Source organism: Bombina bombina, chromosome 6, assembly GCF_027579735.1.
Source record: "Bombina bombina isolate aBomBom1 chromosome 6, aBomBom1.pri, whole genome shotgun sequence".
Classification (NCBI taxonomy): Eukaryota; Metazoa; Chordata; class Amphibia; order Anura; family Bombinatoridae; genus Bombina; species Bombina bombina.
The window spans coordinates 580,916,546-580,939,272 of NC_069504.1; the positions used below are offsets into that span (position 1 = coordinate 580,916,546).

The 22,727-nt window shown below is 36.5% G+C and overlaps 1 protein-coding gene across 1 annotated transcript in view; it reads right to left on the reverse strand.

Annotated features, from left to right (window-relative positions):
* Positions 1-22,727, reverse strand: part of APBA2 (amyloid beta precursor protein binding family A member 2) — an 821,823-nt gene that overhangs the window by 176,007 nt on the left and 623,089 nt on the right. The window contains exons 10-11 of the mRNA XM_053717552.1: positions 3,988-4,167; positions 3,672-3,884 (exon numbers count right to left, since the gene is read on the reverse strand). Of these exons, the coding sequence (XP_053573527.1) occupies positions 3,672-3,884; positions 3,988-4,167 (393 nt within the window). The remainder of the gene's footprint in view (positions 1-3,671; positions 3,885-3,987; positions 4,168-22,727) is intronic.

Below are 22,727 nucleotides of genomic sequence, written 5' to 3' on the forward strand. Positions count from 1 at the left end.
TCCGAGGAATTCGTCTAATAATTTATTTGGACGATATTTTGATTATGGACCAAGATTTTCATTCCCTTCAGAATCATCTTTTTACCACAATTTCTTTATTAGAATCCTTAGGTTTTATTGTGAACAAACAGAAATCAGTTCTCTTACCCACAAAGTCTTTGATTTTCTTAGGCTTCAAAATCAATTCAATACTCTCTACTCTGAGTCTTCCTTCAGACAAGGTAAAGAATATCAAGAAAGAAATTACCAAAACTTTATCCAAAGATTTAGTTCCCATCAGAACCATAGCCAGGATAGTAGGGTTACTATCATCCTCTATTCAGGCTATTTTTCCTGCCCCATTATATTACCGAAGAACTTCAGAGACTAAAGATCCTTCATTTGAGGAAAGGTTTTTCTTATTCTCATTTGATTCCTTTGTCCCTAGAAGCCAAAGAAGAATTGTCTTGGTGGCTCTCTCATTTAGAAGCCTGGAATGGGAGAGCCATCTTTGGCAGAACTCCGGACTTCATTATAGAATCCGATGCCAGTCTTTCGGGCTGGGGTGCACGCTGCGGTCCTTCCATCACCGGTGGCAAATGGACATTGGAGGAGAAACGTTTCCATATCAATTGTTTGAAATTATTGGCTGGCTCGTTTGCAGTCAAAAGTTTTGCCAATTTTTCTTCTCCAGTTTCTATTCTCCTTCGCATGGACAATATTTCAGCAGTACGATATCTCAATCGTTTAGGAGGCACCAAATCAAGGAATTTGTCCAACATTACCAAGGAATTTATTCACCTTTGTTTAGACAGGAATATTTCTATCAAAGCGGAATATATTCCAGGTCTATCGAATACAGCTGCAGATTGGGGATCTCGTCATCTGACAGATTCGAGCGATTGGAAATTAGACAGGAAAATGTTTTTTCTCCTTCAATCTCTCAGAGGTCCCTTTTGCCTGGATCTTTTTGCATCCAGGACCAACTTCCAGATTTACCCATACTTCAGCTGGCGTCCAGATCCGGAAGCTGCGGCCATAGATGCTTTCCTGCAACCATGGCCCCCCAAGAAAGCTTATGCCTTCCCTCCATTCTCAATGATCCCGAGGACAATTTCAACAGTCCGCAGGGATCTCCTATGCCTAACTATAGTGACTCCCCTTTGGCCAACCCAGTCTTGGTATCCCTCCCTCTTGGAGATGTCCATCAATCTTCCAATTCTTCTTCCTCCACTTCCTCACCTATTAGTCAATCCGGAGGGCGAATTTCACAGTCTAATTCTCCAAGGCTCTCTTTTTCTGATAGCCTGGACAATTTCAGGGGACCCTGGTCTCTCCGAGGCCTTTCGGAGAGAGCTAGATCCCTCATTCAAGACTCTTGGGCTCCAGGTACCCGCAAATGTTATTTTGCTGCATGGTCAAAATGGTCTAGCTGGTGCTTGCGAAGGGATTTGGATCCCATTTCTTCGGATTTAACCGAAATCATTAATTATCTGTCACACCTCTTTGACTCAGGCCTGGCTTACAGAACAATTAATGTCCATAGATCTGCTATCTCTGCCAGACATAATCTAATCAATAATTCACCTATCGGTAAACACCCTTTAGTTTGTAGAGTTCTTAAAGCCATTAGATTAAAACGTCCTCCTGTTCCCAAACACAAATTTTTCTGGGATGTAGACCTAGTTTTCTCTCTTTTCAAATCCTGGCCAGATAATAACTTGTTGACTCTAAAACAACTTTCCGCTAAACTTGCTACCCTTCTATGCCTTATTTCTTTCAGAAGGGTATCTGATGTAAAAGCCTTAGATTGGAACTCTAAACGTTTCTCCCCTGAAGGAGTCACCTTTTTTCTTTCTCGCAGAACAAAAACTTTATCTACTTCCATCTTTTATCCTTATCTGTCTTCTGAACCCTCTTTGTGTGTGGTCGAATGCTTAAAGTCATATGAATCTAGAACTCTGATATTTAGGAAACCTATCCATAATCAACTGCTTATTTCTTTTGTTCCCCCCTATGCTCCTATCACTTCTACCTCTATCGCTAGGTGGGTTAAATGGGTCATGAAAGAGGCCGGTATCAACATTTCTTTTACAGCTCATTCTGTCAGAGGTTCCGCTGCTTCGAAAGCCTTTTTGAAAGCGGCTCCTCTTCAACAGATTTTAAATGCTGCAGACTGGTCTTCAGATTCCATTTTCAAACAATTTTATTTCAGACCCATTCAACATGCCTCGCTTAATTTAGTCTCCTAACTACTTTAAACTTGCATAAAAATAGGAGTCTCTGGTCTTGTAATAAAATTCCGATTATCCTAGTATGTAAAGGTATAATCTAGATTTTATTAAAGACACAGAGACGAGTATTTTCCCTCCTCACATAGATAATGATGTTTTTTCCCACCCTAATAACCGTCATTATGTGTTACTAATTCTTATATTTTTTAACAGTATCCATGTGAATCCAATCCTTTCTCATCTTCTGGATTCTTCCCGTCAATTCAGAAATCTCAACCTTCATCCACTGAATCCTGGACATCTACGTTACCTTCTATCAAATTCAACATCCCATGGAATTTCGTCCATCAGTTCTACAAGAAGTTGGCGTTTATTACCCTCTGTTGTTTCGGACTTTTTGGTTTTCTTATGATGTTTAATATTTTATTCCTTTTGAGCATCAATTAGAAAGAGGAAGTATGTTAATTGGGAGCTCTGTTTATAGTCTATGCTCTGCGCTGATTGGCTGTTTTTTCTCACTATAATAAGTCTATGTTATGTTCTTATTATGTGTATGTTATATTATCTTATATATTTTGTTCTTTAAAAGGCTGCATTGAGTAGTAAAGAAAGAGTAATGCATAAAAATACTCGTCTCTGTGTCTTTAATAAAATCTAGATTATACCTTCACATACTAGGATAATCGGAATTTCCCACCGCTAAATACACATTTGCAAATCACCAATACATGCTGCCCCCAATGTACAATTTCTCATGCCTTATAGTGTTTGTGTGCAAATATATTGCTTCTTCGTCATTACACATATCAGCTTCACATAACTGTGGTTATTATCTTATTGCAAAATAAATGTTCTTATATAAATAATAAAAACAAGTTTATTCTATCATGTAATACTAATAGTGTAACAAATGTTCTCCTTATGCAGGTTAAAAAAAGCCAAATTATTAGCATAAATTAAGAGTGCTGTTTGTCAGATTGAACTTTCTGCAAAACTGGGGCACAGCACTAAGAATTAAAATGTTCTAAAACAGTAATTTGATAAATAATGTATATTACAGATTTATCTCACAATTTTGAACCTGGAGGAATTGGATGCATATACTTTATCAAGCTAATTACACTACAAGTTTTAATGAAATCAAAGCATCAAAGACAATTCTTAAGGGAAAATGAGCTGTGAAAATATCCAATTAGAATTCATTTTGATCTATAATGTTCTATATTTTTTTTCTACAAATTGATGACAATTTGTAATAACTAGCTCTTTACATTGCTGGAAAATTTCCTATTTAATTGGTACTCGCTTCGTTATACGTCTTATAGAATTAGATACTGGACCATATACATAATTTGAGTCCACCATAAAGTTGGAAACATGTCTCTGTTGCAAATTAACAAGAGTTTCTTCAAACACATGTGCTTAGCTTGTTTATAGTAACATTGCAATATACATCACCTTAATGATTCCTTGACAAGTTGCAAGAGGAAGACCAACTAAACTTGTACCATTAATGGACATAATCTGGTCGCCAATGCTAAGTTTTCCAGAGCGCGCTGCAGGTCCTCCATTCATCATGTTAGCCAGAATAACGGTAGGAAGTATAGATCCCCATCCCGACTCCACAATGACCACTCCTAAGATTTCTCCCTTCAGTTTTTCCACTTGTAGCTGTTAACAAAGTGATATTTTTAGGTCTAAACTTATACAACCAAACAGGAAAAAAAAGAGTTATACATAAAAGAAATATGGCTTACAACATTTATAAAATTACCTCCTTGCAGTTTTCTGAATTAGAAAAGTGTATTAGGTCATCATTATACATTTCTTGAGTATTGATGATGTCACTGTATTCCTTTTGACTTAAGTCTTCTGGGTTGATTCCATTGGCTCTTAAAAATTCCTGATAGGCTACACTAAAAGCTTGGCCGATTGACTGGGCAATGAGTTGTGCCTGTAAATAGAAGACACATGACAACAATGTCATTGTTTTTCATTGTGAATAAAAGAGCTATTTACTTGAAGTATGTTGTTCAATTAAATATTTGGAGACTATTATAGAAAAGGTAAAAAAATCTAGCAACACACTTAAAAAGACAATGTTCTAAAAAACTATTCCATTATCTATACAAAAAGGCAGCAGTTACACATGATAATTTTTAAAGGGACACTGAACACAAATTTTTTCTTTAGTTATTCAGATAGAGTATGCAATTTTAAGCAACTTTCTAATTTATTCCTATTATCAATATTTCTTCGTTCTCTTGATATCTTTATTTGAAAAAGAAAACATCTAAGCTTTTTTTTCTTCAGAACTCTGGACAGCACTTTTTCATTGGTGGATGAATTTATCCACCAATCAGCAAGGACAACCTAGGTTGTTCACCAAAAATCGGCTGGCATCTAAACTTACATTCTTGCATTTCAAATAAAGATACCAAGAGAATGAAGAAAATTTGAAAATAGGAGTAAATTAGAAAGTTGCTTAAAATTTCATGCTCTATCTGAATCCCGAAAGAAAAAAATTGGGTTCAGTGTCCCTTTAAGTAAAAGTGTACAGTTAAGCCCCAGAATTCTAATGCTCACTAGCTAATAGGGACAACTCAGATGGATACATTGGTATTATTCAGTGCATGAACATCTATTTTTTCCCAAAAATAGATCCCGGTATTATATTTTAAAACAATCTCTTTTAGATGGAACAGAGACATTTTTTGGATTATCATGTCCCTTTAACATATCTAAATATTAAAAAGTGAAAGCATTTAAAAAAGCTAAAGTGAAGAAATGTTAATTCTTGTATTGGATTACAACCTAAATTACATTATAAATAATCTAGGCAATGTATTGCCCTACATCACACTAGATTTTTTCACAAATATAGGGCTAGATTACGAGTGGAGCACTATTTATCCCTCCCGTTCAGACGTTAACTCGCTAGAAGTAAGCTTTTTGCGCGCATCAGGTAGCTTTCGTATTCCAAATCGAAATTAAAAAGGTTTTGCTTGCGTACTAACCCAAAATGCGAAAAAAGCCAAACTGTGAATATCGTAATCTCATTAACATATTCCCCTATAGAAGTTAAAGGAGCGCGAAAAGTGGGGGGAAAAACGGACACCCTACTCGAGCACAAACCTGTTTGTGTTTTTTTTTCTAAAGTGTGCTTACCCGACATGAAAATATTAATATTTCAAACTACAATGTTCTTTACATAGCATTTATTCATAAATACATATTTCTATATATATCTGATGTTATTTTGGTATAATATATCTATCTATATATATATCTATCTATCTATATATATATATAGGTATAGATGTGTATATATATATATATATATATACACACTATGTTCAGAGAGAGCACTTTCACCTCAATTTCAACTGCCAGGGTGCCAACGATTAAATATAACAACAAAAGGAGGCACTCGCTGGTCTTTTAAAAAGTTAATTAACGTCACGCTTAAGAGATTAAATTCACTTATAAAAAGACCAGCGAGTGCCTCCTTTTGTTCTTTTATATATATATATATATATATATATATATATATATATATATATATATATATATATATATATATATATATATATATATATACACCGGTATGTATATATATATATATATATATATATATATATATATATATATATATATATATATATATATATATATATATATATATATATAGGAATATCTTTTTAAAAAAATACATAGAAGATATTCCCCTATGTGCAGAACATTGGAATGTGAAATATTTACAGTAAATACACAGTACAATACTTTATTAAATATGAATATTGCATAAATATGTCTTTACATGTTTTCATCTACTTAACTGTAAAGGGCTCCAATGCACTTATATATATATATATATATATATATACTGTATATACCTGATATCGCTTGCGCACAACTGTTAGCGATCCATTTGTAATCTAGCCCATAATGTTTTATAAATGATATATAAAAAGATGTTAGTTAGATGTTGATTTTGGGGAGAAGTCATTCTCCAGCAAAAATGTTATTTGTTAGTAGGTCAATAACAGGATTAATCTCATTTATCATATCTTCCTTTAATGAGTAGATCCAAAAATACATGCAATTTCAATTACCACAAGATGGATCTTATAACAAAGTTTGGTTTTAAAACAGTGAACCTCATATATTTTCAAGGCCAAATTTGATCAATTTAACTAGTTTGTGGTGAGTTTTAGAAGTTGCAGAATATTATTATGTATGCTACTCTCTCTTGCTTTTTTAACAACTTCCACAAAATATTTAGGCCTAGATTATAATTGGAGCAGTATTTTGTTATTGAAATGAATGAGCCACTTCTTTGGAGCAAAATTATATCTTACTGCACCAACTGGGATTGCAAGAATGTGGTCGGCACAGTGAGATATAGGGGCCCATCTATCAAGCTCCGGATAGAGCTTGAGGCCCTGTGTTTTTGGCGAGCCTAGAGGCTCGCCAGAAACAGCAGTTATGAAGCGGCGGTCTAAAGACCGCTGCTTCATAACCTGTCCGCCTGCTCTGAGCAGGCGGACAGACATTGCCACAATTCAACCCGGTCGAGTACGATCGGGTTGATTGACACCTCCCTGCTGGCGGCCGATTGGCCTCAAATCTGCAGGGGGCGGTGTTGCACCAGCAGCTCACAAGAGGTGCTGGTGCAATGCTAAATACGGAGAGCGTATTGCTCTCCGCATTCAGCGAGGTCTGTCGGACCTGATCCGCAGTGTCGGATCAGGTCCGACAGACCTTTGTTAAATAGGGGCCATAGTTTAGTGCAAAAGAAGTGTCTCTTTAATTTCAATGGTAGAAATCGTGACTTTTTACAAAACAAGTTTTACATTGTGAGAATTATTTCAAAACACACTATTGTACAGTTAAACTTATATACAAAGGGCTAGATTACAAGTGGAGTGCTGTTTAACGTGCACCCATAAAGGGGCAAATTTGCCGGTTCACAGGCACACGTTAAATAAAAGTGTCTGTTTAATGCTCCCGCGAGCTTGCGGTTTCACTTTGCACTTAGCGCAATTAACGAGAGGTCAGATCGCTGATTAATGAATAAAATGTTCCCCTTAATGCCCCTAAAATATAGAGAACAGTTATTTAAAATAATATAAAATTATGAGCATCTTTATTTTTTTTTAAATTAAAATAAAAAAAAACTTCACAAAGCACTTATAAAGGGTTAAAGTGAGGGGATTTGGGTGTTTGGAAAAAAAAAAACGGCACTGAAAGTGCCTTTACATTGCAGGCTATGGATGACTATGTTTTTACTGTAAATATATATGTATATACTTATATACATAAATATTTAAGTCTTAATATGTGTATATACACATATAAACACATAAATATATATGTATATATTCACATATATATATATATATATTTCTTTTTTGCTGTGCGAACTGCTCCCTGCACTGCTCTAGGTGCTTTGCCGTGTTTCACGTGGTCGCGTTTGTATTACGCTTGACTTGTAATTGTGGAGCGCAAATTGTGGAGCGCAAATATCACATTTTACAAATTTTGTGCTCTACTCTATTTTACAGTAAAATGCATATAAATTATAAGTCATAAACACATGCACGCCATACCCTTTAAAAAAGAAAAAAAAAATTTTTTCGAAACCCCTAACTATGGGCCAGATTACAAGTGGAGTGCTAAATATCGCTTGCATGCAAGCGATATTAGTGCTCCACTTTGTAATACCAGGCTGCATCAGAACCTCACTCTTCAAAGGAGGTATGTAGTACAGTGATGGGCAGAATTTTTTAATATACAGTATATTTATATGAATATATACATATATATTTATGTGTTAATATGTGTATACACACAGTTACTATAGACTGCAATGTAAAGGTACTTTACACCCCACTCCCACCAACATTAAAGCCCTAAAACTGCCTAGTGCAGTTTTTGTTTTTTTAATAAAAAATACAATGCCCTCTATTTTGAGGGCATTTGGGGCACTTTTGGAAAATTAACCAGAGATATAATCTCTGGTTAATTTTCAGAGTGCTAATTGCTACCGCCATGACCTGGTAGCAATTACCAGTCACTTGTAATTAATTAGCCCTATATTTGTTATTGTTGTAGGTATATATATATATATATATATATATATATATATACACACATATAACTCATATAGAATCTAGACCTAAAATATGTCTGTCTGTGTATATGTGTAAGGTCTACATTCAAAGGAAGGTTGTGATCATATTGACACAGGTAGTAGGAAGTTATAAAACTAACAACAAAGACACAAGGGGCAAGATTACATATGCGGCGTCGCCCGCAAATGCCAGCAACGCCGTTTTTTACGCGGTTTTGGTATCACATATACAGCGCCGCATATAAATGCAGAGCGTATATTTCACCCATCAGCCGCAATTTTTACTCCCATAAGCTAACATAGAACCGTGTCGCAAATCTGTATCACATATTCAGCGCAAGGACTTACGCAGCAAAAATTGAGAAATTGTACTCCATTTTCAGCTCGCCGCACATAGGCAGGCGAAGCAAGCCTTGTGCTGAGTATGTGAGCACCGTAACTCCCATAAATGCCTGAAAATATTAACTAACACCTAACGCATGCGCAATATCTATCTACCTCCTGAAAATAACTAACACCTAACGCATGCGCAATATCTATCTACCTGTCAACCGCAATCCCCCACCGCAATAACTAATAAAGTATATTAACCCCTAATTCGCCATTAACCCATATTGCAACAAACCTAATAAAACTATTGACTTCTAATCCGCCAAACCCACACAACGCAATAATCCTAATAAATCTATTAACCCCTAATCTGCCAAACCCCCACAATGCAAATAACTAATTACATTACTAAGCCCCCTAACCTAACACCCCCTTAATTAACACCAATTACCTAATTTTAAAAAAAAAATACTAAGTTACAATTAAAATAAGAAAGCTAACATTACTTAAAAATAAAAAAAAAACTAAGTTTAAATAAATCTAACCACTGGTTACAGATCTATAGCACTGATAGTTAATACAGTAAGTGGTCTAAATGATACAGCATGAAATAAATACAGAAGACAAATACGATAGGTATCCCACTTACTAGCGAGAATCTCAATATTATGAGGTAATCTGCTGACTTGGAGAGGGAAAGACCTCCTGTGTCAGTAGTATCACTCTTCCTGGAGTATGGTACTTCCAAACCGGTCAGACTGAGGGTGTTGAAAATCCTCTCAGGAAGCAGCCGATTTTCATGCAGACCCAAGTAAAGTGAGAAAAACAAACCAACTCAGCAGCCACACGACTGAGTGCTGTTTCAACAAGGGCTTTTCCAAAGCCAATAGAATTTCAGTAGCTCTCATCCTATTGGCTGATTTGAATTTGAAGAATCAAATCAGCCAATAGGAATGCAAGTGATGCCGATTTTAAATGCGTAACTTGAATTCACTATTCAGTGTACGGCGGTGATCATACGAAAATGGATCCTCCACGTTCCATGGCTCTGTGGTCGCCGGTCTTGCTCCGCGCTCATCTCTGCTCCACGCCGGCTTGGTCCTGGATGAAGAAGGAAGAGATCCCCGCTTGGAAGAAGATGTCGGCCGCTTGGAAGAAGACTTCACCGCCTGGGACAGGACCTTCTCCGCCGGACTTCAGGAATGGTGAGTACCTATTTGGGGGGTTAGACTTAGGCTTTTTTTTTTTTTAGAGTAGGGATTTCTGGGCACTCTTAAAAGAGCTGAATGCCCTTTTTAACCCTTTGAGTGCTAATGACGGCTCTGGTGCCATCATTAGCACCAGAGTGGGAAACTATGTGACGGCTCAGAGACGTCGCTAGCATTCTCCCACCTTGAGGGAGATCTGGGGGCTCCCTCCCGCTCCTACCCCGGCGATCGTGCCTGTAGAGTGACAGGCATCACCGGGGCTTCCCATTTTGCGTGGTGACATCACGCGCAATAACGTGATGACGTCACCGCGCAACTTTATTTATACTTAACAATGTTAAGTATAGGAGCAGGGGGCATGCTGCTTAGAAGCCTGTTTCTCAGGCATCTAAGCAGCTACAGACGCCCAAGACCCACCATTGGAAAGGTAACATTTCCAAAAGTGTAAGTCTTGGGGGTCTGAAAAAAATAAAAAAAAGTTAAAAAAAAATTGTTAAAAAAATAAAAAAATAAAAAAAACATTAAAAAAATCTAAGCACCCAGGTGGGAAAGTGCTTAGCACTCAAAGGGTTAAGGGCAATGCTCATACAAATGCCCTTTTAGGGGCAATGGGTAGTTTAGGATTTTTTAGTGTTAGGTTTTTTTATTTTGGGGGGTTTGGTGGGTGGGGTTTTTTACTGTTAGAGGGGGGACTTAGTATATTTTTAAGGAAAAGAGCTATTTAACTTAGAGCAATGCCCTACAAAAGGCCATTTTAAGTACTATTGGTAGTTTAGCATTATATTAGGGGGTGTTTTTATTTTTGGGGGGGCTTTTTATTTTAATAGGGATTAGGTTTAATTTTTTTTTATTTTTGATAATTTGGTTTATTATTTTATGTAATGTTAGACTTTTTTATTTTTTGTAATCTTAGATTAATTTAAATTTGTATTTTTTTATTTTTAAGTAATGTTAGCTTTTTATTTTAATTGTAATTTAGTATTTTTTAATTTAGATAATTGGGATTAATTTAGGGGGTGTTAGGTTAGGGGGCTTAGTAATTTAATTAGTTATGTGTGTTGTGGGGGTTTGGCGGATTAGGGGTTAATAGATTAATTAGGATTATAGCGTTGTGTGGGTTTGGCGGATTAGAGGTTAATAGTTTTATTAGGTTTGTTGCAAGGTGGGTTAATGACAGATTAGGGGTTAATATACTTTATTAGGTTTATTGCGTTGTGGGTTAATGGCGGATTAGGGGTTCATATACTTTATTAGGTTTATTGTGATGTGGGTTAATGGCGGATTAGGGGTTAATAGTTTTATTAGGTAGATTGCGATGTGGGTAAATTGCGGATTAGGGGTTAATAGTTTAATTAGACTTATTGCGTTGTGGGGGGGTTGTCGGTTTAGGGGTTAATACTTTTATTATTAGTTCCAATGTGGGTTTGATGGCGGATAGATGGAGTTTATTTTTAGGAGGTAGGTTAGACTTTTACGGGAGATTTGACATTTATTTTTTATTTTCGTAGGCGCCTGCAGTTTCTAAAGTGCCGTAAGTCACTGGCGACTCCAGAAATTTGTATTTACGCTCAGTTTATCCTATTTACAGCACTTTATGAACTGCTGGCAGGGTTTATGTAATACCCTGAGGTGCAAGGTGAAATTACGGGCGGTGTGGATTTCAGCAGTTGCGCTGAAGCTTGAGCCGTATTTGTAATCTCACCCAAGGTCTTTACATATGCAAAGTACTTCACTCTTTCCAAGAAAGTCAGCTTGTCCCAAGTAAAGAAAAGTTACAGGATATAAGCAGGACAGCTGAAAGGGATAAGGGTAGTTGGGATGGAAGGTTGGTAGGTATAGACACACACACACACTGACACTCTACACACACATGCACTTACATACACAAACACACATGCAACTGCACAGTCATTCTAGATAGGAAGAAAGGGTTTTGGTAAGTGCACACACACACAGACACCCACCCTGTAATATTTAGGGTCCCTTTAATAGCACTCCTTGTACGATTTTCTCTTTCCCATTTCTCCTCCGTTTTTAAATAACCTCCGACACATCATATTTTTAATATAAAATGAATTTTTTTATCATATGGTGTTATGTAATAATCACATTCTTAATATTCTTAATATTTTATTATGGAATGGAATTTTTAACAAAATGGTGTTGTATATTTGATAGAATTTAAATACATTTTAGTCTTGGTAACAATGAAGTTTTGTAATAGAGGTAATAATGTACATACAATTGGAATTTTTAAAAATCTATTTCTATATTGTTATTTCTCCATGTTTCCGTTTATTTCTAAATTATTCATTTTTTAGGAAAATTACAAACATATATATTTACATACAAAATACGTTTTAAATGTTATTTCCAGACTGTGAATGTCTTTCATATATAGATGAATTTTGCTTGGTTTGCAGGGATTTGATTTTGTAATATGCGCATAATATATTTTGTATTAATTATATATATATATCTTGCTCTTTCAAATTTTATCTATTTGTAGGTTTTTAGTAATTTTGCCACATTTTTGTGTTTTAGGGTATTTATTTCTACACCATTGATGTAAAATAATTGCTTTTTGAATTGCAGTATTTACCCATTTTTTTGACATGCTGTTATCAACTGTATATTTTTTTACCACCAAAAGAAATTTAGTACTCTGGAATTTGGTCTTTAGGACCCAGAGGATATTTTCTACCGGTTTAACATAGAAAAAATTGTAACCAATAGGATCTGCCGTGAGGGTTTTAATGGGGACGGATAGTGTATCCACCTAGCATCTGATTCTTCATCCTCTTGAGAAAGTCTGCACGATAGCAGAAGAAACGCGTAGAGGTATTACAGGATTGTATTTTGGTTCTTCAGAGGAACCGTAGTTCTTGGAATAGAACGCTTTGCTTTTTGAACTCTTAGGGCTACCATAGCCCCAGGAACAAGAATTCCCCATACACTGAAAGTTCCGGTATACAGCCGAAGGGAGCGGACATTGAGAATAAAGACACCTAGGAGGTGAAAGCAGACCGGAGCAGCTGAGTATCTGGATATTTTATTCCAAAGGAGAAAGCTGTGTTTTTAAACTGCTGTTTTGTTAATAAAACATTGTAAGTGCATATTTTTAAGAGCAGCAGTGTCTATGTTATTTATTGCACTTGAGTCTCTCTTTGCGCTTTTTTCTTTTTCAGAGTGAAAATAACTGTTAGATGGGACACATTGTGTATTTGGGAGTATGACTGAAAACCTTTTTATGTAACCGTCTCTGTAACCTTTCTGTAATTTGGGAAGATTCTAATTAAAGCTCTCTCTCTGGTAAAGAACTGAGTGTCTATAAAATCATTGAGCCTGGAATTACTATGAGTACAGTATAGTGGCTATATTTCTGTAGAACTACACATATAACAATATTTACCTGGGATTGTTGGTAAAAAGTGAATAGTGTACAAGTGTGTAGTGAGGTGACACTAGGGGTTATTACAAGTATTACATAGCGCAGAGGATATTATCCAGAGCATATCCAAAGTGGATTTATTGAATGTAATTCTGGTAGATTTGAGGGATAATTGTGCAACAATTGTCACCACATATGACAAGGAAATACTGTACTTTTAAAAATAGCCTTTAAAGTATATGAAACCAAAATGTAGCCTCTAATCAGCAAGCGCTAACCAGGGTACTGAACCAAAAATTGGCGAGCTCCTAAGCTTACATTACTGCTTTTTCAAATAAAGATACCAAGAGTACGAAGACAAATTCATAGTAGGAGTAAATTAGTTGTTTAAAATTACATACTCTATTTGAATCTTTAAAGGGATATAAAACCCAAATTTTTTCTCTCATTTAGCCACCAATAAGCAAGGGCTACCCAGGTGCTGAACAAAAAATGGGCTGGCTCTTAAGCTTACATTCCTGCTTTTTCAAATAAAGATAGCATGAGAACAAAGAAAAATTGATAATAGGAGTAAATTAGAAAGTTGCTTAAAATTGCATACTCTAGATGACTTCCGGTGGGCGGCGACCCAAGATGGCCACGGATTCTTGAAGCTCTGTTCAGCTTTGGGCAAAAAGTGGCTAAATATCTCGCCATCCGCATATCCCTTGGCAACTTTCGTGCCCGGGAACCCCCTTGGATCAAGGTACACCACCCCTTGACCGCCGAGAAGCAGATTAAGACTGAAAAGGCCGTTTGAGGCCGTGGTGTGCGTTCCGCTGCCACGATGTACACTATCTTATCTTATTTCAGCGGCATATTAGCCTCCTTCCTGATCCTTTACAATGGATATGCCCACCGCTAAAGAAACAGGCCCTGACAGCTATATACTGTCTGAAATAAGCGCCATATTCTTGCCAAGGTTGGAAAGACTTCTAACGTCCTGCTTGGACCTATGCACAGAGGTTAAGATGCCGGAAAAACTTCCCCGACTACAGAAACCTGTGTCCAGTCATCATGTCCTTACCTCACAGATTATGGCAAGCACTGTCGCAGCCTGCTCCAGAGGTGCAGACGGCGGCCCCATGGACTCACGCTCCATTGCAGCGTGATGGGGTGGTGACACTGACAGAGATTTGAGCAGCTCCCATTTGTCTGAACTTGTTGGAGCCCGGCGTGGATTTCATTCTCTCCCCAGTGACAGCTCCAGATATAGATCTGGGACTCAGATCGGAAGAGAGAGCCATCTACTTAGCCTCTAACTCAACAGGGATCTTTCTCAGCATACAAGGTATGAGCGCCGTGGAGTCTGGGAACTCACACGATCATTTTATATTTGCATATGTCACCAACTTCGGACCGGACACAATAGTCAATCTGATTGATAGTTATACAGCAAAGAAGAAGTAGAACACAGGCTTGCAGGGATCCCTTTTCCACCGTTCCCATGAGATGGGCCACTGCTGGAAGCAGTGCAGGACTCGTTTGGCTACCGGTGTTGGCTGAATTATAAGCACTTCACTTATAGCTTATTAACGAAGGTTCATTAACTCTGACAAAAGCAGTTTCTGTATATTGTTGTTGATCCTAATGATAGGTATTTCTTTGACTTCAAAATATTCACCGAATAGGTTGCATAAGTTACTATGTCAATGTATCTGAATCTAGATGTCTGCTGGATTTGATATTGGCACTAATATACTTCCTCATGTTCTTTTGCACTCTATCTACAATTGATGGCATATATCTACCAGCTAGCAACCTGTAATTTCCTCCCAGCTTTTCACAGACCTGATTGGAGAAATACTGTGGTAATCTTGCTAGATTTCACAATTTAGCTCAGTATATTGTACAATCTTTGTAATTGCACGACCTTCTCGTATATCCTAAGCCAAGATAAGTTAATGCAATAGTCCTACCTAAGTTCTTATGCTTGTTTTATTTTTTTATTCTTTCTCTTAAGTTAGTTTGTTCAGGGAGTTATAAATGCTGACGCTATTGTTGAATACTGTGGTGGTCCTACTGTAAACCATGCTAGGGGGGTAAATGAATCAAAATAAGCCAAACCCAATGTTTATTTCCTTCTCCAGTGCTTAGGTCGCCGGGTACACTTAGTCCATGAATTCAATAGTCTCCCAACCCGCAAACATGTTTATTTACATACCCAAATGCATCACAAAGGATGCCCAATGTATAATTCTGTATCACATATCGCTGATACTGCATGAATTATTGCACACTGCTAAATTTAATGCTAAACCTTTTAACACCACATCCGACCCAGGCCGACTGATACCGGGTTAACAAGCACGCTGATGACAGCGTGGAACTGTCCCTAAGTAGGCGTAAAACATGTAACTCTAATTAGTCTGCACTATCAATGTCTCCTCCTTCGGTACCTTTTGCATAAACGAAGGGACAATCTTTTCTGGTACTACCCCCTCAGTTTCTACAACATTATTTTACAACACCAGATTAAGGAACTACCATTATAGCTGCACCCCAAAAGTTGCATTACAGCCTGGATTGCTTGTACTCACCCCAACTCCCTCATGGACCCCATCTTCTCCCCTTTATACCGTGCCTATTTTAACCGGCACCAACTCATAACCGACCATAATGTCATAGATCCTACCCTACATAGACTGGTTTTCACTTAATATTTTTCTACAACACTCAGGTATTTGACTTGCAGGCACTTATAGAATTGTTTGACCAACCCGTGTTTCTGTCTGTCCTAGCTTTTGATATTTCACACACTTGTTTTGCAGTAAGACGTATATTTTCATACTTCTGGGGGGGGAGATGTGGGTTATGTGTCTTTTTATGTCTTTGTCTTTTTGTTTTATGTTAGTTAGTTTGTTGTTATCTAGTTTGTTAGGTTTAAAGTAATATAACAAATTAAGAGGTGCAGGTGCAGTGGGAGATAACAATCAGCTGATGTTGATATAGCCCTCACTGCATCGATTGATCCATGTTATAACACTGTTCTAATCGTAAACTAACAGATTACATATGTGCCATACTTTATGAAAATGAGCTGTTAACCCTCTTTGTATTCTCTGATAACAACTGTATCAGTAATGACATTGTATCGATACTCAACATGTTGTGCTTAATTCATGATATGAAATGTAATCTCGCTGTGATCTGGCATGTCAATGTATGCATCTAACTCATTGTACCTGTAACTCTTTAATAAAAAGATTTTTTTTTAAAAAATGGCATACTCTATCTGAATCATGGAAGAAAAAAATGTTTTTTTTCTCCCCTATATTGTTTCCAATGATCCATTTTACTTGCTGGACTGTAATAATTTGTTCATTTATTTTATCCTTTGATATAGCTGATTTGCCTGTTTTGTTATCCAGAGCATATCCAAAGTGGATTTATTGAATGTAATTCTGTATACTGTTCCCTTCGGCAAATGTCCAGCTGGTAATAAAACAGAGGGTTCTACAAGAGATATACACAAACCATGCATATAAAATGCATATTTGACCACCCCTGCACAAAAAAATACTGAAGCTCCAGTATTTCTTTGTGCAATAGTGATCTAATATGCAGTTTGTATGCATGGTTTGTGTATATCTCTTGTAGAACCCTCTGTTTTATTACCAGCTGGACATTTGCCGAAGGGAAAAGTTTACAGAAAACAGCCTGTTGCAGTACACTATATACAGGGAGCAGTTAATTGAAGTGCCAGACAGCTGGAGATTGAGAGTACCAGCCTGCACTTATTGACATTGTTTTTGGTGCCATCACAAAGTGTGAGTCCTTTTCTTCTTTTAATTTCACATAATTTAAACTTTACAAGATAACGCTATGTGGTGCCCCTTTGTTTCTGGTGTTTTCTAGTGAGTATTGCAATCTTGCAATTGTGTTTGCACTTCTTTCAGTAACGTTTGGGCTCCACTTGTAATCTATGCCTAAATAATGAAATATTTAAACATCCATACAAACAAGTTATAAGCCACAAATGATGCTGTATAAGAGATGTCATTGAGTAGAACTCTGAAAAATGAGCTGGGGAATATTTGACCAATGAGATTACTATGATGAGCTAAGAGATAACTTCCTACCTGCAACTTAATCATATGATATTATTTAGTCTAAACAATAAAAATAGCAGTAATTCTGTGTCTTGCATTTATGAGTTTTTAGATGTTTGTAGGAATATATCCAAAGACTCCATCTTCTAAAAAAGCACAGACTAAAGACTCAAGTAATTAACAGAAAAGGTAACGGAATTACGATTTATATGTAAAAATCTCAAATCTCAATAACTCAACTGTGAGGTGGTTAAGAAGAAGCGTAAACTCATAGGTTGAATGATACCCTTTAACTCATCATATCCATCTTATAGGCAGATGATCTCCTTGGCAAAGTCACATTTCATTGATTCATTATAGATAATTGCAGGCTTCACAGATAATGTATAATGAGTACTTGATTTCTACAAAAAAAAATACCCTTTACAACTAGTGATTAGCTACACGTATACACTTGTAAATGCTTAAACTTGACAGTGTAATCTATATTTAATGTGCTTTTATTTTGTGGACATCAACCAGGCTTCTGTCTTTTAATTTTCAGAACTAAATAAAGTTACTTTACTGTGGAAACATCACTGAAGGAACAACTGGCTGTTCACATAATATATACAGTATATATATTATATATATTATAACATATTGCTTCTTACCTAGACCCACTAAATTTACCACACAGGAATTCCTGAAAGTATTTATTATCTATTTCCTAAAGTAACATTTTAATCTCAGTAAACATGAATGATTAGATCAGTGCTTTCCAAACTGTGTGTCGGGACACACTAGTGTGTCGGCAGCAGTGTGTAGGTGTGTCCCTGCTTCAGCACAAATTTTTTTACATTTTTTTTTTTGGGTTTCTGACTTTCCGCCTGTCTGCTACGCATATCACATGGTTGACATGTGATTGGTACCTAGGGTGATAGAGATCATCTTAACCTTTTGGCGCAGCTCAGTGGGAACTGAAACTATTCCCATTGGTGGCACATTGGCTCCTGACTGCATGTGTAGTCTCCTTAATTGGCTCGTGACTGCATGTGTAGTCAGTGAGTGGGACAGCAGTATGTTTGCAGTGCAGGCAGTAGTCAGTCGGACTCACCGAGCTCTGAGGGCAGCAGCTTAAATGCTGAGCTGAAGTCAGTGGGATTTTTTGCAGCTAGCTCCCAGTAGTGCATTGCTGCTCTTGCTCTTGATATATGGATAGGAAGGGGAAGCTTAAAAATGCGTGATGATGAAATGCGAATGTCTATATCTAATATGCCACCAAATATTCAGAAATTGTGTTCATTCCATCAACCTCATACATCCCATTAAAATAGCAAGTAGCTATTGGACATTGCACATACATACTGTTACTTGTAAATACATTTCATTATTATATAATTTATGTATGTGTCTGTATCTCTTAAAACAAGTTAGTTTAACCTCCTTTTTGCTACTACAACTGAATTACTGTGTCGTAAAATGATGTAGGTCTAAAAAGTGTGTCACTAACATAACAAGTTTGGAAAGCTCTGGATTAGATTGTGCAATCTTCAGATAATTAATGTCAAGCAAGTATTAAATAGTAAAGAGGAACTAATAAATTATGCTTTTCAAGGTGGATCCATATCACCATAAGTGAACCTAACTACTAGTTTGCTATTGGCAAAGAGATTAAATTGTCATCATACAAGAAATATGCCACGAATCAAGCTTCACTTTAGAAATAAATCCACCATATAATTTCTAGTGTAAACCTATATAAAATTGATTTTAAGATACTATCTAGGTGGCCTTGCTGTGCAATTTCTATATAAAAACCCTGGTAAAAAATTGTAACAGAAATCAATTTCCTCATGGAGACCTTAAGGTTAAGCAGATTTCAAATTGAAAATAACAAATATCTTGTTGTTTTTGTTTTTTTGTTTTGTTATAGCTGTGTTAACCTTTTCTCTCTGCTGGCAGTAGTGTGTACTCAGACACTGAAACACAACATCCATTTATATAGTCTGACAGAGTATTTCCTAAAGGGTTATGTTTAATCCTGGTAATCCCTATGTTAATATGTAAGTCTCTTTCATGCAAAGATAAACTACATGAGCATTAATTAATGTATGCAGCCAGGAAGCTCATCTTTGTCTGAATTTGCAAACAACTTGCAAGAATCTTATAATTCTTTAAAATGTAATAGTTATTTTATGAGAAAAATAAAGAATAGCTTTTACTGCCCCTTGGATAAGGAGATTTTCTACACACAGCACATTTTTAGGGATATTTATAAAGCCATCAACCGCAAATACGCTGGAATTCCGCAGCGTAATTGTGGCGAGCCTGATTCGACCCATTTATCAAAGCCTACAAACCGGCAAAAGTTGAAATTTGTGACATAACATACGATCTGCCGGTCTCAATCCGACACAGATTGATGCTTACGTCATTACAGATGTTCCGAATACAAATTCTGTAACTATCTGACAACTTTTGCCATTTATCAAACTTCTAACAGTTATGCTCGCCACTATTCCGGCCCAGCGTACCTGGTTTTCAATCCGCCACCCTGGAGGCCGCAAATGCCATAGGAATCAATGGGAGTCTGAAAGCAACAAAAGCTTATGTTCGCTGATGCCAGATATCCCATTGATTTCTATTGTTAAAAACTAGTAACGTTTACACCTAACACCCTAATATAAGCCCTGAGTCTAAACACCCCTAATCTGCCGCTCTGACATCGCCGCAACCTACATAATGTTATTAACCCCTATCCTGCCGCTCCTGGACCCCACAGCCACTAAATAATTGTATTAACCCCTATCCCGCCGCTCCCGGACCCCTTCGCAAGTAAATAAATATATTAACCCCTATCCCGCCGCTCCCGGAGCCCACCGCAACTAACTAAATGTATTAAACCCTATCCCTCCAGTCCGGAGCCCACCGCAACTCTAATAAAGTTATTAACCCCTATCCCGCCGCTCCCGGACCCCTCCGCAACTAAATAAATGTATTAACCCCTAAACACTGGCCTCCCACATCACTACCACTTACTAAACCTATTAACCGGTAAACCGCCAGCCCCCCACATCGCCATAAACTAAATTAAGCTATTAATCCTAAACCTAACAACCCGCTAACTTTACATTAAAGGGACAGTCTACCCCAGAATTTTTATTGTTTTAAAAGATAGATAATCCCTTTATTACCCATTCCCCAGTTTTGCATAACCAACACATTTATAATAATATACTTTTAACCTCTGTGATTATCTTGTATCTAAGCCTCTGCAAACTGCCCCTTTTTCAGTTCTTTTGACAGACTTGCAGTCTAGCCAATCAGTGCCTGCTGCCAGATAACTTCACGTGCACGAGCACAGTGTTATCTATATGAAATACGTGAACTAACACCCTCTAGTGGTGAAAAACTGTTAAAATGCAATCTGAAAGAGGTGGGCTTCAAGGTCTAAGAAATTAGCATATGAACCTCCTAGGTTAAGCTTTCAACTAAGAATACAAAGCAAAATTGGTGATAAAAGTAAATTGGAAAATTGTTAAAATTACATGCTCTATCTTAATCATGAAAGTTTATTTTGGCCTAGACTGTCCCTTTAAATATTAAGTCATCCCTATCTTATAATAAATTTAAACTTACGTTTACAATTAAAATAAACTATATTAAACTATTAATTAACCTACTCTAACTATTATACTAAAAGTACATTAAACTATATTAAACTATTAATTAATTAACCTACCCTATTATACTACAATTACATTAAACTATATTAAACTATTAATTAACCTACCCTATTATACTAAAATTACATTAAACTATATTAAACTATTAATTAATTAACCTACCCTAACTATTATACTACAATTACATTAAACTATATTAAACTATTAATTAACCTACCCTATTATACTAAAATTACATTAAACTACAAATTAAATTAACTATATTACATATTTAAAAACCTAACCCTACTCAAGTTATTTAAATCTACAATAAAGAATTACTAAGTTACAAAAAAATAACAACTAAGGTACACAAAATAAAAAACACTAAGATACACAAAATAAAAAAACACTAAGTTACACAAAATAAAAAATAAATGATCAAATATTTAAACTAATTACACCTAATCTAATAGCCCTATCAAAATAAAAAAGCCCCCCAAAATAAAAAAACCTAGCCTACAATAAACTACCAATGGCCCTTAAAAGGGCCTTTAGTGGGGCATTGCCCCAAAGAAATCAGCTCTTTTACCTGTAAAAAAAAAATACAAACAACCCCCCCAATAGTAAAACCCACCACCCACACAAGGACATTTAGCTCTTTTTCAGCCCAAAGTCCCTAACCTAAAATTAAAACCCACCCAATAAACCCGTAAAAAACAACAACACTAACCCTTGAAGATCCACTTACAGTTTTTGAAGACCGGACATCCATCCTCATCCAAGCGGCAGAAGTCCTCAGCGAAGCCGGCAGAAGTCTTCATCCACGCGGGCCAAATTCTTCATCCAACCGGGCAGAAGTCTTCATCCAGACGGCATCTTCTATCTTCATCCATCCGGCGCGGAGCAGCTCCATCTTCAAGACATCCAGCGTGGAGCCCGTCTGGAGGACCACTTCGCCCCGGCTTGGATGAAGATGTCTCCCGGTAAGTCGATCTTCAGGGGGTTAGTATTAGGTTTTTTTAAGGGTGTATTGGGTGAGTTTTATTTTTAGGTTAAGGTTTGGGCGGCAAAAGAGCTAACTGCCCTTTTAAGGGCAATGCCCATCCAAATGCCCTATTAAGGGCAATGGGGAGCTTAGGTTTTTTTTAGATAGTATTTTATTTGGGGGGTTGGTTGTGCGGGTGGTGGGTTTTACTATTGGGGGGTTGTTTGTATTTTTTTGCAGGTAAAAGATCTGATTACTTTGGGGCAATGCCCTGCAAAAGGCCCTTTTAAGGGCTATTGGTAGTTTAGTTTAGGCTAGGGTTTTTTTTAATTTGGGGGGGCTTTTTTATTTTAACAGGGCTATTAGACTAGGTGTAATTAGTTTAAATATCTGTAATGAGTTTATTATTTTCTGTAATTTAGTGTTTTGTTTTTTTGTACTTTAGCTAATTTAATTTAATTTAGGTAATTGTATTTAATTTAGGTAATTTATTTAATTGTAGTGTAGTGTTAGGTGTTAGTGTAACTTAGGTTAGGTTTTATTTTACAGGTAAATTTGTCTTTATTTTAACTAGGTAGTTATTAAATATTTAATAACTATTTAATAACTATTATACCTAGTTAAAATAAATACAAACTTTGCCTGTAAAATAAAAATAAACCCTAAGATAGCTACAATGTAACTATTAGTTATATTGTAGCTAGCTTAGGGTTTATTTTATAG